Source organism: Mus musculus, chromosome 11 (genome assembly GCF_000001635.26).
Source record: "Mus musculus strain C57BL/6J chromosome 11, GRCm38.p6 C57BL/6J".
Classification (NCBI taxonomy): Eukaryota; Metazoa; Chordata; class Mammalia; order Rodentia; family Muridae; genus Mus; species Mus musculus.
In genome coordinates this window covers 76724317-76742270 of record NC_000077.6, presented here as the reverse complement: position 1 = coordinate 76742270, position 17954 = coordinate 76724317, and the positions used below count along the sequence as shown (strand labels likewise).

The 17954-nt window shown below is 44.7% G+C and overlaps 1 protein-coding gene across 2 annotated transcripts in view; it reads left to right on the top strand.

The window, feature by feature from the left end:
* The window catches only part of Gosr1 (golgi SNAP receptor complex member 1), a 36977-nt gene extending 21308 nt beyond the window's left edge, over positions 1–15669 (top strand). For both annotated transcript variants that reach the window (NM_001356321.1, NM_016810.4), the window contains exons 7-9: positions 4860–4889; positions 7620–7702; positions 12038–15669. In NM_001356321.1, the coding sequence (NP_001343250.1) occupies positions 4860–4889; positions 7620–7702; positions 12038–12162 (238 nt within the window). In that variant the 3' untranslated portion in view covers positions 12163–15669. The remainder of the gene's footprint in view (positions 1–4859; positions 4890–7619; positions 7703–12037) is intronic.
* Positions 15670–17954: the final 2285 nt, after the last annotated feature.

Genomic DNA, 17954 nt, shown 5'->3' with positions numbered 1-17954 from the left:
GCTAGCCTGGAACCCACTGTGATCTTCCAGCCTGTACTCTCTAAGTGCTGAAATTATAGGTGTGTGCTTCCATGCCCAGATGATACTGGGCATTGAACCCAGAGCTTCATGCACGCTTGGCTGGCACTCTGCCAACCTAGCTATGTCACCAGTAGGCTTTCTCTTTCCTTTTTAAGACAGGGTCTCACTATGTATGTAGTACAGGCCCGTCTGGAACTCTCGGAGATTTGAGCCCAGCTCCTCTGCTTCGTTGTTTATGTGCTGCTCCGCAAAGTGAGTCTGATGGCATAGACTTCACAGCAGTGCAACAATAATGCATGTCCAAGGCTTTGTCAGTCCTTTCTGCGTGTGAGAATATAGAACAAGTGTAAGACTAACAGAAGGAAATAGCAGGTCTGTACAGATAGCTCAGCCGTGGAAGGCTCGGCTCACCACTAAAAGGCAAGAAAGTAAGGACTAAAAGAGAAAGGGACTTTTTATATGGGATGGGGGTGTGAGTGTATGTGCTGCTTCAGTGCAAAGATTTCAAGTGTGCACCACACCACAGCTGCATTTTTGTGGGGGTCCTGGGGATGGAACTCAAGTTCCTGTGCACACAGCAGGCAGTTTCCGGACTGAACAACTCCCATCCCCCATTTCATTTAATAGAAATTGAAGTGCTTTTAATGTTGGGATTGTCTTAGTAAAATGAAATTCCAACTTTACTAATAGACAGTGACCATTTTTGTAGAAATTAATCATAATACTGTGACCTTTACAATAAGCAATGGCTTTATCTCAAAAGTGTCCTGTGCGGCAGGAGAGGTGGCTTCCCAGCTAAGAGTGCACACTGCTCTTCAGAGGATTGGAGTTTGAGTTAGAGTCCGCAGCTGTGGCTGGTAGGACCAGTGCCTCTGGCCTCTGCAGGCAGCTGCAGTCAGGCACGAGTGTGCACACATCATAAACATAGTTAAAATAGAAAAATAAGTCTCTAAAAAGTTTTAAGACGTGTCACAGAATTCGTGTTGTATAACGGTCAGGCATAACAGCTCTGAGTGAAATGATTTAAAATCCTAGTATTTAAGGACTTGGCCTTCCCTTTCTTGAGTAGTTACGCACTCCATTAGCTCATGCAGCTTTGTTGAAGTAGACGGGAATGTTATAAGCTGGGACAGGGCTGCTGTCGGGGACGTCTGCTGCATGGTAGTCACATTCACCCTCTGGACAGCACGCTTACATCAGCCTTGGCTCCATGTTCTTATTCGCTGCTGCTTGTTAATCACATAGTAGCTACAGTAAAATAAATTATGCACATGCATACATGTTGTTTTTGTGTGTGCATGTATGAACTAATTACCCCAAGGAAAAACACCATAGGCAGAGAGAAAATGTTTACAAAATACACATTTGATAATAAGTGTTAACCATCGCTAGGACCACACACCAGACAGGTAAAGAGAACAAAAGACTTAGTTTGAAATACCAGTTCATTGTGACAAGAAGGACATGGTGGTAGTTAAGTTGTCTTCAGACAGCACTGGTCGACAGTGAAAACCTGGAACCTATATATTGAAATCCTACAGACTATCAGTAACCACAGGCTTTGAACTGTACAATGGTTGGCAACTGGTAGCTGTCCTTGGGTATTCCGGGGTTCCTGGTTAGAGATAATTGTCTCTAGAGAGGTCTAGTTATTTACAGTGGTAAATGTCAAAGCACAGTGACCTGGTTAGCTAAGGGTGACCCGTGGACTTGAGGTCCTCCTGTCTCCACTTTCCAAGAACTAGGTTTATAGGTTTCCTTACAACTGGTTTACAGTTAGGAGCAATTATGGATAGCTCATTTTTCTTTATTTTGAAATAAAGAAAGAAGATCTGTCTTCAATGACATACAACTCTTTTTTTTTTTTTTTTTTGAGACTTGGCTTTTCTGTGTACCTCTGACTATCCTGGAACTTGCTCCATAGACCGGGCTAGCTTCAAACTCCCAGAGATTTACCTCCTCTGGCTCCCAGCTACTGGGATTAAGGTCATGCGCCCTGATGGCACATGACTTTCCTAAAGAAAAGACTTCAAATGGAGGTAGTGTCATAATGTGGGATTATAAAATTATGATTATAAGGATATGTGTATGTATGCTGCTGTGGAAAACATAAAGATTATAAGAATTTCTTCAGTGCTAATCCTGATTGTTAGTCTATTAATGCTAGAAATATCTGATACTCGTTTATTTGTTCATTTATTAAGCATTTAATGAGCATGTCCTGTGTGCTAGGTACTGTACTAGACCCTGGGGAACCAAAGATGCATGAAAGTCATTCTCTACCCCTGGGACCCGTGCTGTTTGGAGGAGTAGTAAACAAGTGTGCCTCCCTCTGAGAGAGCGTGTTTTCAAGTCTTAGCTGAGAACGTAGGTGAAAGCCTTTCCTGTCTCTGCGGCACAGCTGTTCTCAGCCTTTGTGATGCTGCGACCCCTTATAGTTCCTCCTGTTGGGGTAAACCCCGACCACAAAATTATTTCATTGCTACTTCAAAATATAATTTTGCTGCTGTTGTGAATCGTAATGTAAATATTTGATATGCAGATGGTCTTAGGTGACTCCTGTCACAGGCTTGTTTGACCACCAAGGGAGTCATGACCCACCCACAGGTTGAGAACCACTGCTGCAGCATACTGTCTGAAGTACTTAATGCTGTGACTCCGTAACCGTTCCTCATGGTGGTAACCAGGGCATAGCATAGAGAATTAGTTCTGCCTGTATGCATAGGTGCATCTGGAGACGCTGCATAAGGAAACAGCTTTTGAGCTAGACTTTGGGCTATGTGAGTGATTTATGTTAAGAATTATGAGGGATTGGAGAGAGAGAGAGAGAGAGAGAGAGAGAGAGAGAGAGAGAGAGAGAGAGCGCGAGCAAGCGAGCTGCTCTTCAGAGCACTGCTTTCAGTCCCCAGCTCAAGGTCTGATGCCCTCTGGTGGCCTCCACGGGTACCTGTGTATGCTCAGCACACACATAAACATGTATTTTAAAGGTTTTACAGCAAAAGGAGAGCCTGCAAGACAGAGCAGCTAAGAAACATCAAAGTGCCTTGGTCTAGAGCAGACATCCCTGTGGGCTTGTGCATCTGCAGGCCGCTTCTGCTTACATCCTCTCTTGTGAGCTCTAACATGAGAAGTCCCTGAGATGGGCTCAGACAGCCTCATGCTTAAACCTTGACCATACTCTAGGCTAGGTGGAGTGTGTGTGTGTGTGTGTGTGTGTGTGTGTGTGTGTGTGTAGTTATATCTCTGGTTAGCTCTTACTCGATATGTAAGAGGATCAAAGCCAATTAGAAGGTGCTTCCTTATTGTTTTATAGAATTTTGGGATTCATCTGGTCTTAAAGGTTTTCAGGCCTGTTTGTTTGTCGGTTTTGTTTGTTGGAGAAAAGGTCTCAAGTATGCCAAGTTGGCCTTGAATGCCTTAGGTAGCTTAGGATAACCCTAAACTTCTGATCTTCCTGCCTTTACTTTCCAAGTATTGGGGTTACAGGCATGGGCCACTACTCAGTTTATACACCCTGCCAACTGAGCTACATCCCAGCCCTCAGTCCTTTTAAACATTCATATAACAGAAAATAAGTGAAAACGCTGAAGCGTTCCACTTCTGTTATAGTTAAACACACCTATTGACTCCAAATTTTACCTACCAAAATGTTTGATCAAAATACTTATAAATAAGCCAGGCATGGTGATGCATACCTGTGTAGTGAGTTCCAAGACATCTGTCTGGCTTTTAATCACTGTCTTTGTTGCTTTTTAAATTCTTTTTTTAAGATTTATTTATTATTATTATTTATTATATGTAAGTACTGTAGCTGTACTTACATATAATAATAAATAAATTATGTGTGCTTACTGTAGCTTCAAACACACCAGAAGAGGGCATCAGATTCATTATGAATGGATGTGAGCCACCATGTGGTTGCTGGGATTTGAAGTCAGGACCTTCGGAAGAGCAGTCAGTGCTCTTAACCACAGAGCCATCTCTCTAGCCCGCTTTTTAAATTCTTAATTGTAGTTATGCAAGGTATTTTTGGCCTTCTTATAGAACCCATCTTTACTGAACTTTTTATCACTGTTAAATCGAATCCTCAGTGTTCTGTTTGATAAACTAACAGAGTAATTAACTCTTTTGGAAGGAAGTGGCTGGGGCAATGCAAATATTTATTTCTGCACACTCTAAGTAAAATGGCAGTGTCTGGGAACTTCTTCTGCGCTCTCGGATGTTTAGTTGCCCTTACCAAGCTCGGCTCTGGGTACAGTTCTCCTGGAGCAGCTGTTTCTTACATGGTATGCAGTATTGGACATACGCACTCTGCAGATCAGAGGTGCGTATTCACCCTCTGTGTCCACATTCTTACATTCTAAAGTTTCAGGAGCTGAGATCTAGCTTAGTTGAAATAAATACTATTTCCCCAAAACAGAAGGGACCCTAATGTTTGAATGGTACTAATTAGAAGCATCAGAACCGCATCGATCACCTGTCTCAACAAGTTGGTTATAACTCTTACCTTTTGAATGGATAGTGGTACTATTTTGAGTTATCTAGATTTAACTTTCACTCCTTAATGCTGTCATTAAAACTAGCCAGACTTAAATAATAAGGAATGTCACATACATGCACACACACACACACAGTCCAGAAGATTTAAGCTGAGAAATAAAAGCAAAATGTAAATTACCTCATGTATGGCTGAATTAAGGATTTTTCTCTAGATGTTCTAAAATTAAAAATCTTAATTATTCTATATACAGAAATGGCTATAGAATTTATACACATAGAAAAATAAGAAATGCTTAAATATATGTTTAGTAATTCAAATTTTTAACTTTCTTTTTCAGCTCTGATCGTCTGATAGAAGAAACAATAAGGTAGGAGTAGTTTTTGTGGTTCTTCACTGCTGTCTTTGCACAATCAATGGTCAGATCAAGCCAGCCCTGTTCACTAGAGTGAAGGTCAAGTCATGTTCCTTAAGTGATGACAGTTTTACTAAACAGTAATGCATTTCTGCTGTGGCCTTACTTTCTAAGCGCATCTAATCATCTTAGTAACAGGTTCATGAGATAGACATTGACCAGTAGACTCCTTCTCCAAAACAAAAAAGAAATTATGGAATTTGCCTATGATCACATGACTAGTAACTAATATTGAAGACTTGGATCCCCTAATTAGTCCCTTATATCTCTGGGAGCAGAACATTTATACTGAGTCACTGCTCTGAGACAGTGATGGCTTAACAGACCTGCCTGCCACCAAATCTGACCACCAGATCCTCGGGACCTACTTGGTGGAAGGAGAGAACTAACTCTCAACGGCCATCCTCTTATGTATTGTGGCACACACAGGCACATGCATGCACACATTCACACATGAACTCATATATACAAGGTAAATTAATTTTTAAAAATAGGAAGTTATGTTTAGTTCATAATAGTAGTAAGAAATCTGAAGTTCCAGTAAGCATATCAATGATTTATCATTTTTGAAGCATTATATATATGAAGCTTCATTGTATCTCTTAAGTATTTGAAACTTGAAATAACAGCCTATCTCTCACTCAGCTCCACTCCAGATGATGGGGTAGATAGGAAAGTCTGTCTAGATAGACTTTGTGTGGTACTGGAAATCATGCATATTCAACAAGGTAATAACTTAATGTAATACTCAGTCTCCAAGGAATACAAAGTGCTTTGTGGAAATTATTTTTTAATGCATATCCACTGTGAGTCAAGTGCACATGAGATAATGATGATTCCCCTTCAGAAAACCAGAGGCCTGTAGGTCAGAGACCCTTACTACAGGCTGGAGTTCTCTTGCTTTCTGTAAGACTATACAGGCCCTTGTTGTAATTTCAAGCAGAATTTGGTCAATTTCCATTTCTTCTGCTGCTTTCATTTCTTCCTCATCCTCTGGCACACGCCTGTATTCCAAGCATTTGGGAAACAGTGGCCTGGATTCTAGGATCTTCATGACACTCTGCCTGGCCTTCCTCACTGCCCCTCTTTAAGGAACTGACCACTTACAGTACCACCAGTATATGTGCACTTTAGTGACACGAACTTGCTTCACCTTCCTTGGCCAGAGCCCCACAGATAGCTTCCCAGGTCGTCTTGGCAGCATTATGAAAGATAGTCTCGTTCTTCTGCTTCCTTTATGTCACCAGTGTGCCTGTCAGTAACTCTTCATTTCTTTATCTTCAGTGACCATTTCCTGGCCACTCATTAGACAGCCACTCCTTGATTTTCCAAACAGCCTTTGCCAAACTTAAGCCTTTCTGCTTTTGTTCTTTGAGGTCATTGGCTTCTTTGGGTGTTTTCTGATATTTTTGTTGCTGGGTTTTGGTTTTGGTTTTGGTTTTCGTTTTGGTTTTTTACTTCAGTAAATATCCTTCTATGTGTCTCCTTACACATTCATTGTATTCTTCTCAGTAGTGAAATTATCTTGACTAATTGTCATTCCTCTAGCATCTCTCTTCAGTAAACACCTAGCAGCCTGTTCTGTGAGGCTTTGCCCATGAATGCCCAGCAGCTTGCCACCAGTGGATGGCCTGGGTGATTGTCTCCTCCAGGAGCCTGGAAGCCCCATGGCCTCAGTCCCTCTGCAAGCACAGGAGCCAAGGGAGCAGGGGTTCTTTCCTCAGCCCCGAGACCACCAGGTCTGCAGCCTCCCACTGCCAGGCTCCAGGGCTTCCGTGTAGGTCTCTTGCTTGAGAAGGTTTACGGAGCCCCTCTGGCCAGCTTCCAGGGAACCAGGGATTCAAACAGTCCTTCCCCAGAGGGAGTGCTTTTGTTCTGGACACTCCACGGAAGAAAATGTGCCTAAGGTACACCAGGAAATTGTATCTAGCGAGCATTTCCCCCAATTTCCAGGACTCTTTTTAAAATAAGTTTTAGAGTTATCTTTATTCTTAGACTATTTCAAAGGAGTACAATGATTCTTGATCCTATCTAACCAAAACTGCCCCTTTGCATTTTCTATGTTACTCTCTAAAGCACCCTCTTCTGTGTTACTTACCAAAGTGGACACTGACCCTACTCTCTAGGATCCTCCTATCGGGGCGAATCATGAAAATACCTGACTGGAAGTGACAGCAGAAGAGGGTCAACTCATAACAGGTGGTCAGCGTGGCTGTTCCGTAAAAGAGCCGCTCTTCCCCTCTCACAGTGTGTTTAGTGAATCCTGAGATCTGCCTACTGAGTTCTTCTCGAATTTTCAGTCCCCCTTTGTTTATATGTTGGAAGCTGGTTGAATGTGGGTGTCACTTGGGCCCCTTTCTTATGCTCATGATTTTTTTTTTAATGGTGTTTCGTTCCTCTTAACAGTTTTTCCTGATTAAAATTATTTTAGTGGTTGGTTTCTTTAAGCCACTGAAGAAGCTTTGTAACGTATGATTTGTCTCTTAATGTCTCATTTCATTTGTTACTTTGAAGAAAACACAAGATGACTCATAACAAGACTTCCTGTGTAACAGTGGGCAGGAAGCTGGGCAGGGATTGGTACCCATTATCACTGTAGCTTTCTGTTTGTCTTTAGAGGGGTGAAGATCTGAACAATGTAGTGCCCCCGTGCCAACTCAAATTGTCTCTTTTCTCCCCTTGAAGCATTGCTATGGCAACAAAAGAGAATATGACTTCCCAGAGAGGAATGCTCAAGTCAATTCACAGCAAGATGAACACTCTGGCCAGTATCCTTTGTGAAATGTTGGTGGGGTGAAGGGCTTGTTCTTTTTGTTCTCCGTTTTATTGGGGTAGAGGTGCAAATTATGCACACTGGTAGAGCCCTTAGCAATTGAATCGTGTGAGGACTGCTTTACTTTGTGATAAACTTATGTTTAACACTATTTCTAGAGAACAGCTCACCAGAGATTTCATTATAGATATTTATATTTACAAAAGTATTCACAAATTATTTTTGTCCTTAAAAGCTCTGACTCCACATTAGTATTCCCTGCATGTGTTCGTGACCACCCCGCCTCACACTGTGGTTTAATTGCCACTTTGGAGGATGTCAGTTGTAGGCAACTGGAAGGGGCGGGGACACTGCAGGTGTGCTGTACCTGTTGGTAGATTGTGACTACACAAGTCCCAGGGCGGAGGAGAGGCTCCACTTGTCAGTTGTGACCTCTGCTTTAAAGTTTTAGCTTCTCAACTTAAAGTAGATAAGACTGCACCAGAGACGCTCAGGGGTGGGGTCTTCCCAGATGACTGTGAGGAGGAACTTGGGATTTTCAAACGGTGAACATCGTCTGGTCCGTAGTAGTTTAAGGGCACTCTTACCCTGAGATCTAATTGCCTAAGAAAGAGGATATCCCTGGCATTGCTTGGCACTTTCCAGTCCTTTGTCAATGTTGTTACTAGTCAAGTGTAAAAAGCACACATCCCAAACCACGTGTGCTCACACATGCTGGGCAGTTTACACAGCACACTGCCTTACCCACACTGCGTTCTCTCACCCCATAGAGGGGACAGAGTGGGGACTTTTTGATTTTTTTTGCAGATAAAGAAGTAGGCTCAAGAAAGGGGCCTGGCCCATATCCACAGGGCCAGGACAATTTGGCAAAGTGGAGATTCACATTTCAAATTCCCATGATCTTTCTTTCTTTGTGTGCATTGCATGTTTCTGTGGCACGCATGTGGAAGTCAGAGGCCAACCTCAGACACTAGTCCTTGTCTTCCACTACTGTGAGACGGGGTGTCTGCTGTTCCTTTGCTTACCCCAGGCTGGCCCGTAAGCTTCTCCCCGTAGGAAAATGAGGACTGCAGGTGCTTGCACTGTGCGTTGACATTTTATGTGAGCCTGGGGGCTCAGTCCCTCATGCTTCTATAGCAAGCACTTGTGTCCACTAAGTCGTCTCCTCAGCCCCCAGTGTGTGTTCCATGAAATCATCATATTGTTCTGCTAGCCCCACTTCTCTCCCTGTCACCCACCTGAATTTGAATCTCCAGGACTCACATAAAGGTCATCAAATACAGAGTCATTTCTGGGGTGGTGCAGTACACGTCCCTTCGACAGACCAAAGTACAGACACGATCAGTGTCCAGCTTGGTGAGCCACTGAGCTTTACTGTGGTCACTTCCAGGACAGGGATGTGGGGTGACTTAAAGGAGCAGAAATGACCCAGATGGCTGCATCACCAAGGCCCACTCCAGCATGGGTGACAGCTCACAAAAGCTAGGGGACCTGGACACAGTGCACAACCGGCAGGCAGCTTGAGGAGTGTCCTTTCCAAGTGACAATGGTCTAAACCTCTTGCAGGTTGCTAGTCTGTTTTGGTTTTGTTTTAATTTTAACTTCTTTCTGGTGTGCTTCCTGGGCTGGTTTTAAGAGACTTCTTTTCAGGTTAGCTCTGTTTACTCTGGCAGGGAGGGAGGGAGGGGCCTAGTGAATCTGGTCAGTTTCAAGGACTTCCTGAGGCTGCTTTGAGTTGTTTATCTCCCTGCAAAATGGGATGTTTCAATCTCAAGAAGAAACAGACTGCACCCAGGCTGCTAAGAGCACCTAGACTAAGCTACTCAGGTGATCCTCCTGCCTTGGCCTCATAAGAAGCTGGGGTACTTATTTATTATAAACTATAAGCTTAATCACCAGCAGTAACAGAGGCAACTTGGTGAATGTGCAAGTGTATTTTATGTAACTATTGAAAAAAAAAATAGAAGCCAGGCGTGGTAGCACAATTCCTTTAGCTCTTGGAAGGCAGAGGCAGGCAGATCTCTGAGTTCCAGGCCAGCCAGGGCTATACAGTGAGACCCTTTCTCAAAAGTAAAAACAGAAGTGGCAATGGATAGTTAGGTTAGTTTGCATACTGGTTGAAACTGAGTTGTCCATTCAGTTTTGTTCCCATTGTGTTTTGTGACTTTCCTCCCTGAATGTGTCTGTTCCCTAAGCCCCAAGTCCTCTTAAAGGAGCAGTATCCCCAACCCTAGCATAGTGCCTGCTACAGATAAAGCACTCATCATTCCAAGAGTGTGTGTGCTCAGGGCCTAAAAGATGGCTCAGTGGCCAGTGCCTGCCATACAAACCTGAGGGCCTGGTGTGGTTATCAGTTTAATCGTCAGCAGGAGGTTTCCCATGTCACCTCCCTCTCTTCACCACCTTTGTCACCTTTTACCTGGCCCTCCACTGGATCTTTCCTTACGATGACAGAGATGGCTGCTACACAGCTTGAAGGCCATAGGAAAAGCATAAGCTTTCCAATAGCTGTCACCAAGTCCCCCAGCCTAAACCACACCCATTTCTAACTTAGCCACTAGCCAAGGGATGGCTGTTGTACTGTAGGTGTAAATGCTCCTGACTCTCTCACTCCTGAGCTGGACTATTAGAAACAAGGGAGGGACGGTCTGCAAGATGAAGTGAGCAAGAGTGTATCCACCATAGTTTAGGTTTCCTGATGCCACAACTTGATGTTATTTTATTTTTTCATGTGTGTGTGTGTGTAAGAGCACACATGCAGAGAAAGGCCAGAGGAGGATTTAGCTGGAGTTACAGGTAAGCTGCCCAGTGTGGGTTGTGTGAAACAGAACTTGAGTCTTCTAGCAAAGCAGCAAACATTCTTAACTTCTGAGCCCTGAGAGGAAATATCAGCTTAAGAACCCAAGACCAGGTTCTCAGACCAAAGGAGATTTATTTGCCCCATAGGGACAGAGGGCAAAGAATAAGAGACACAGACAAAAGATAGAGGATAAAGGGCAAGGAAAAGGGAATGAGAGAGAGAGGGGAGGAGTGTTTGTCCTGCCTGTGGATAGAGAGGAGATGATGAGATGATATCCATAGGCAAATGGTGGTTTATAAAGGGAAAACATGAAAAACCCCATGTTAGGATGAGGTGTTTAACTTAATTGGGTATGTTAATTAGGTGAGCCAAGGCTTTTGAGTACTGAATTTTAATACTTTGATAGCTGGACCTTGGTAGCCTCAAGAGGAGCAAGTGGCCAAATAAGGGGATAAATAGACCTTGGTGGAATGTAATCTAATGGTTTTTAGCAAGGCAGAGGGGATGGGGAGAAGGGCAAGGCCTGCCAGAGTCATGTTTACCATGCTTGAGCTGCCTAAAGTCCCTTCAAACCATCTCTCTAGCCCCCTGGTGATAAAGTTTTAAATCACCACAGGATTTGTTTATCCCTGATTTGGGCAAGAAAAAGTGAAGGATATTTTTTCTGTAGAAAAGTGTTTACTTTGTAAATGGTTTGTCTCTTCCATACTTGTGTCCTAATCCTGATTTTTAAGAACTGTTCCTCTGTCAGTTGTCCTTTTCTTTCATCAGAAATGCACTAATGTAGTAGCATGTGTTCTAGAGTCAGGATCATACAGTACCTAGAATATGTAGTGTCACAGTGGGAAACAAACTGGCATTTCTCAGGGAGGGACATGGTCATTGGTCTTTTGAACTTGATGTAATGTCTGTCAACAAAGAAGGACATCTTCAGAGAAATGTTTACCAGTGAAGCAGCTTTGGTCTACACGTGCAGGGAGTGTGACAGAATTTCTCTGTGAACCCCTGGCTGTCCTGGAACTCGCTCCGTAGACCAGGCTGGCCTCAAATTCACAGAGACCTGCCTCTGCCTCTGCCTCTGTCTCTGCCTCTGCCTCTCTGCCTCTCTGCCTCTCTGCCTCTCTGCCTCTCTGCCTCTCTGCCTCTCTGCCTCTCTGCCTCTCTGCCTCTCTGCCTCTCTGCCTCTGCCTTTTCTTCAGAGCTTTTGTCTTTGAGGAGAGGAGCATGGGGCAGGAAAGGGGAAATAGGATGTGGGTGGGACCTGGTCCCCGCCCTGCCTACTCAGGCCCAAGCCCGGGAGCTCCGGTGGGGCCTGGCAGCTGGTCTTATTTTCTCCGATGGCCCTCTTTCCATTTTCCTGACTGGGTGGACTGCGTTTATCCCAGATGGGAATGCAGGTTGCTCCTTTCTCCTCCACTGGTCTCGCATTCTTGGCTGTTTGTGGACTGTACTAATGGCTTTTTGTGATTCCTGTAACTTTTTATTAAAGAGGCCTCTCTCAGGTATGACCTTAACCAAGGTGTCCCAAAGACCGCTTTCCTGCCGTGAACAGCCTGATACAAAGGATCAACCTTAGGAAACGGCGTGACTCGCTCATCCTTGGAGGTGTCATTGGCATCTGCACCATCCTGTTGCTGCTGTATGCGTTCCACTGAAAGCATAGCCCCAGGACTCTCTGCCCACCACCTTCATGGCCTGATCTGGACTGGGGAGCCTACCAAGGAGAAAGACCATCCCGGCCACGGGCGCCAGCAGATGGATTCCAAACTGCACCTGTGGCTCTGACCTGGTCGGGCTGAGCTGAAGCCGAAGTTTTTCTGTGCTATCTTTTCTAATACACATTACTCTGTTTTTAATTTTAAAAACAACAAAAGGTTTCCGTTGCTGTGTCTCCCTAGGAGGTAAGCAGGCAGAAGCTGAGAAGCTGGGCTTCAGTGACTGGCGAGGCCAGATGATCAGCGGGCCTCGGAGCTGGACTCCTCGTAGCACCAGACTCTCTACATCCAAAGATGGCTTCACTTTCAGCCACGAGATTGGATGTGAATAAAAGTAATTTTTGTCCTTTTATTTAACACTTGTGATGAGTAATCAGCTGTCCTTTGCTGATACTCTGTGATCTGTATTCTATTCTGTGTCCCTAACTCTTAGCAGTCAAGAAAAATTCCATGTCCCACGGGTTCTGTGAGATGTTGGTAGGCCAGCTTCATGTTTGAGGTGGTCTGAAATGGAGAGTGCTGTAGAAAGGGCGTCTCGTCTCTGCGTCAGCTGTGAGCGCTGCGTCAGCTGTACCGCCGCCAACACATCAGAATGGCAGACCTTGCCATTGCTTTATTATTTTTTCCACTGGGCTAATATTTGCTTGTACATGATAAAATTGCATTTCCACTGACAGGCAATCAGCACCTGTCATTGCCCCTAGCGGTCCCATATCATGTGAAGCTTAATACTAGGAAGTGAGGGAGGGGACTTGGTTCTCAGTGAGGTCTGCTCATGAGCCACTGCAAGGAGACAGTGAGAGGGTGGCTCTCTGGCCTTCCTGTCTGTCAGTGTGGTGCCGCCTGGAGCAAGGGTAGCACTGTGACCTGATGTCACAGTATTCGTGCCCTGTGCAGATCTATCCCTTCCTCCTCTGTTGGCGCCTTCCTTCCTACTCCTAGGCCGCCGGATAACCACTGAGGGGGCCTGGGACTCCTGCCTGCACCTCTCTATTACTTTGGGCAGTGACAGAATTGTGAATGTTTCTCAAGGTTAGCCACTTCTCAGCATCTGTAAATTGGTAACTTGTCGTACTGAACTAGCGGATAGTGTAAAGACTCCAACATCTGTGCTCTGCTGGTCCTACCCTGGAGTGGCCTCCAGCACATTGTCCAGGGGCAGTGAGTGGATATTAGAGCTCTTCACCATTCTATGGTGGGGGACGGTGCCTCTGGGCCACCTTGATACACTTACTGCGCATGGACAGACTGACACCCAGTCTGGGACTGACTGACAGTTTTGACATCCTGCTGTTGAAGTGTTAGTACATTCTAGGTATGAAAGGCATTTGATATATTTTTCTTAATTATGGGGTTTATTTTTCTAAATATGGGTTAATCAGCTTGTTGACTGGGCATGCCCTTAAAAGGAATTTAAATTTCCCTCTATAGACCTTAAAGAATCAGGGAAGTTCATTTGTTAAATTCTCCTTGAGAGAACAGAACTTCTCTTCCCTGACACTTCTATTATCTTTGATTTTTTCAAAGGGCCTTGATTGGCATTTGTGCCTCAGCTAGACTTTATGGGACTTTGGTTGTTATATAGTGGGCATATATGAAATCTGAAGTATCGTAAATAAAGTTATTTATTTAAATATACAGCCAGTCTTTTCTACTGGTTTGATGACATGTTTCATTCACTAAAGCTGATGAGAAAGCGTAGGCTAGGACATGGTCCTGCTCCACTGCCAGCCGCCACCGCACAGCAGCTGGGCCGCCCCAGGACGCTGCACTCAGATGAACAGATGGAATTATGTTGCTTGTCTTCTTTTTGAGAGTAGATCAGTTCTTTCAAGGAACGCTAGCTGTAGCGGCTGGGGTCCGACCTTCCATTGTGGTGCCGTGGAGGGAAGAGTGCCCCTCCCTTTCCAGTTCTGCCCTGTACAGGACCCCCTTGGAACCTCGGTTTTGTGTCATTCAATATTTTTTTCAAGTTCGTTTCTCCCATTTTGGGCTTACCCCAGTTATCAGGCTTAGGCATGGACAGGGAGGGATGTCTTGTCAGAGCCTGAGGTAAGATTTGTGACCCCAGTGAACTGTTGCTCCCCGGCCACAGTTTTTAACAGAATACCTTTTTTTAAAAATATATATTTTTAGTAACAGTTCAAAACTTCCCACTTCACAAAAAGATATGAAAAACGGGAATAAACAGCAGAAAATTCCAAGTGTATTTGTCTGCCCTGGCTTGAGAGGTCTCACTGTTTAGCTCCGGCTGGCCTTGAGTTCCTGCCTCGGCTTCCTGAGACCCTGGGACTACTATCTGATGTATACCACCAACCCTGGCTCCAAACAGTACCTTCCTCCAGTTTCCCATGTGTCCCAGTGACTCAGTGAAGATGTGCAGTCCATTGCTACTGAGATCTACAAACCCATACCAAAGGATGCTCTGCCTCCTGCCCTGCTCACCTCTGCTTGTTCCCTTCCCCTTGATACCAGCATTGACATTTATTGAGAATGTCTTTCTGCTTCTTCCTGGTACTCGGATCAGAAATGGGGACAGGTGAGGAAGAGCCACTCTAGAGGACACTTTTGTACTGGGACCCAGATAGCTGAGGGCCTCCATGCTGGTCGTGGATAAGTGAGTGGGAAGCACAGTCATTGCTCTGCCGCCCTGTGAGCCCTGTGGAGTTGAGGCACCTTGGCCTTCACCACATCACTGTCCTGTCTTACTGCTGATGACCTCGGCCTGAGGGGGTGGCTTCTAAGAATGGGTCTAGCCTTTCCGACTTCTCTTTATCTTCTGTCTTTAACCAGGTAAGAGTTTTGGGATTCATTGAGCTTTTGAACTTGTTATATTAAGTGGTTGGGATGCATGGCCATACCCAGGTCATCTGTGGCAGATGCGGCAGAGGAAACAAACCTACCCAAATGACGGATTGTGCACTGTCCTTATTTTACCGTAGAGGGCATCCTTTGGCCTGATCTCCAAAAGGATGCAGCATTTCCCACTGCGGGCCCCAAACTCATTCATCCCCCTGAGTGCCCATATGTCCCTTTCTCAGAGAGAATGGGGGACGAGAAACAAGGTCTTAACGTGATAATCTGGTGAGAAGCTGGGAAAGTTGAGTCATGTCTTAAAGAATGTGTTTTTTTTTTTTTCAATCTGATCTAAAATCTTAGTACCAAAATATTTGTACCACACCCTAGTAGCTCTCAGTGATGGGAAATCAGTTCTTACCATACTTTATTCCGATGGAAGACGATTGACGCCTGGTGAAAAATGCCAATACAGATTTTTTTTAATCTATTCTTTTCCAAATGCACTTTCTAATTTTTTGCTTTTAAAATAGAGACTTGGAACCAATATTATTGTATTTTTACTTAATTTTTGTTCTCATCTAAATGTGCATTTTCTGACTGTATAGAAGAAACTTTGTTATATAATTTAATAAATTAAATATCTAAATAGCCATGTCTTTGGTTATCTGTTCCATTGAGATAACTTGAGCCCATCTGGGACTGTGACATCATTTCTGCAAAAGGACTTCTTCACAGTTGGGTGGTGTTTGGGCTCAAAAATGAAGGAGAGGGGTTGAAGAAATGGCTTGGTGGGTAAGAGGACTGACTAGCTGCTCTTCCAGAGGACCTGGGTTCAATTCTCAGCACCTACATGGCAGCTCACAACTGTGCCATGCCCTCTTCTGGCCTCTGGGTGCCAGGCATAGACATGGTGCCAACATACACACAGGTAAAGCACCCACACACATAATTTGTTTTTAAAGAAGGATGTCTTTATCATAAAATGTCAGGGGTTATGATGAAAATGTATTTTAGTCAGAAAGTATGTCCTCCATCTCCTTAAATGGTTTTTTGAACTTAAATCTCTAGAACATGGAAACGCCTTGTTCATTTCTCAGGCCCTGAACCAGACATTCTTATTCGTGTTTTCTGTCTCTTAAGATAACTATCCGGGCTGCCACTATGTGGCTCAGTGGTTAAGCCCCTGCTGAGCATGCACGAGACCCCAGCTCTGAGTCCTAGCACCACAAAAACTGACAGTATAATGTGTGCAATCCACGTAGACAAAGGGCAGCCTTGTAAACTACTGATGTCTTAGTGCCCTAGTTACATACCCTCAAGACTGCCTTGAGAGCAGTGCCTCGCTGCAGAGGGAAACCCTGCTCCCTACAGCAGCCCACACCCCGCTCTGGTCTCTATTTGACCAGATTCTCCTTTCTTCCTTGGCATATAGCCATTCCCCCCAACTGACCGACATGTGACCTCTTCCTCGGGGATCCTGACTTTCGAGTGACCCACCGTGTGCCCACAAGGATGTGCGCGTTCCCATGTGGACACAAACAGCACCCATCACCTTCCTGTGGGTAGCCTTTCCAGTTCTCAGATTGGAAACAAAACTGGAGCATTGCTCAGCCACTGAGTGAGCTGTAAAAGGGTTTGAGTGTTGGGGGCTTGTTTTTCCCTGGCTGGGATGGAACCCCGGATTTGGTGCATGTTAGACAAGTGTTCTACCACTGAGCTGTGTCCCCTGCTCTTGAGGGCTCAGTAAAGTCAAATCTTAACACTAGTTTCACAAAATCTTTCAACTCTAGCTTTCAGATAAAGAAATAAGGAAAATAAAAATCACTGGTTTTGCTTCAAAGCAATCCGTTAGGATTTTATAGCCTTTTTATTTCAAAGGCAGGCCGTTAACCAAGAGCTTGACCAAACGGTCCCGTCTGTTACCTTTGCTTGTGCATCTGGTGAGCTGCAGTGGCAGCAAAGGAAATGCTTAGGTCACTGACTTAGAACGCAGCTTCCCTCTGCCCTCGCTCACGCTCTTGTAGCCCTTGGTTCCCCCCGGCCAGGAACATGGCCTTCCAAGCAAAGGCATCAGTCGTGCCTTTCTAAAGGTGAGCCTTCTGTGGGTGTGTAACTAGTGGCTGCTAGTGACGACTGCTGTGACCACTTGCTCAGCCCTTTCCTCACAAAAGGCCCTGGTCTCACAGAAGAGATGGCTAGAGGTGGCAATTCTGTTGCTGGAAGCTGAGGCCATTTGCCTTAGCATGAAAGCCAAGAGAAAAACAAGCCTCCTGTGCAGATTTGTGTGGCTGAGCTGGGCCAACAGGATTCTTCACTGTGGCTACAGTCCTCAGCTCAGCAGACCTGCTCAGTGGGCAAAGCTCTCTCCTATGCTAACCCAGAAGACACTAGACTCTAAAAGACCAGGTGTGGACATCTTAACCCTCTGCTTAGATGAATTACCATGGTGACTGGAAGACTTTACTTCTCCCTCAATGATCCTTTGATCACTGGTCCTGACATCTGTGTGGGTTTTCCATTTGCCTCCTTTGGAGATGTGACTCTTAGCAGGTGGCCACTTAACCCATTTTTTTTTTTTTTTTTAGAAATTTTCTAACACCCAGCCTTTTGCAGAAATTGCTTACATCTTGAGGAACACATGAATATGGTTGGTACCTGCTTTTAACCCAGTGCCAAGAGGGTAAGATTTAAACAATTGTCTCCTAAAAATTAAAGGCCTCCATATGAGGGTGGTATTGTCCATTTCTTCACCCTAGAATAAATAAATCCTCCATTCTCTGTCTCACAAACTGGACCTGGTCCTCATGGCCTGATTTCAGTAGCTGCGGTGGCCAGGTGTCCTGCCTCTCTCTGTTTAACCTCTCCTGGAACCCTGCAAGTAGCAACTCAACTTAGCTTCCTGAACAACCCTCTAAAGTTAGCGTTACACTACT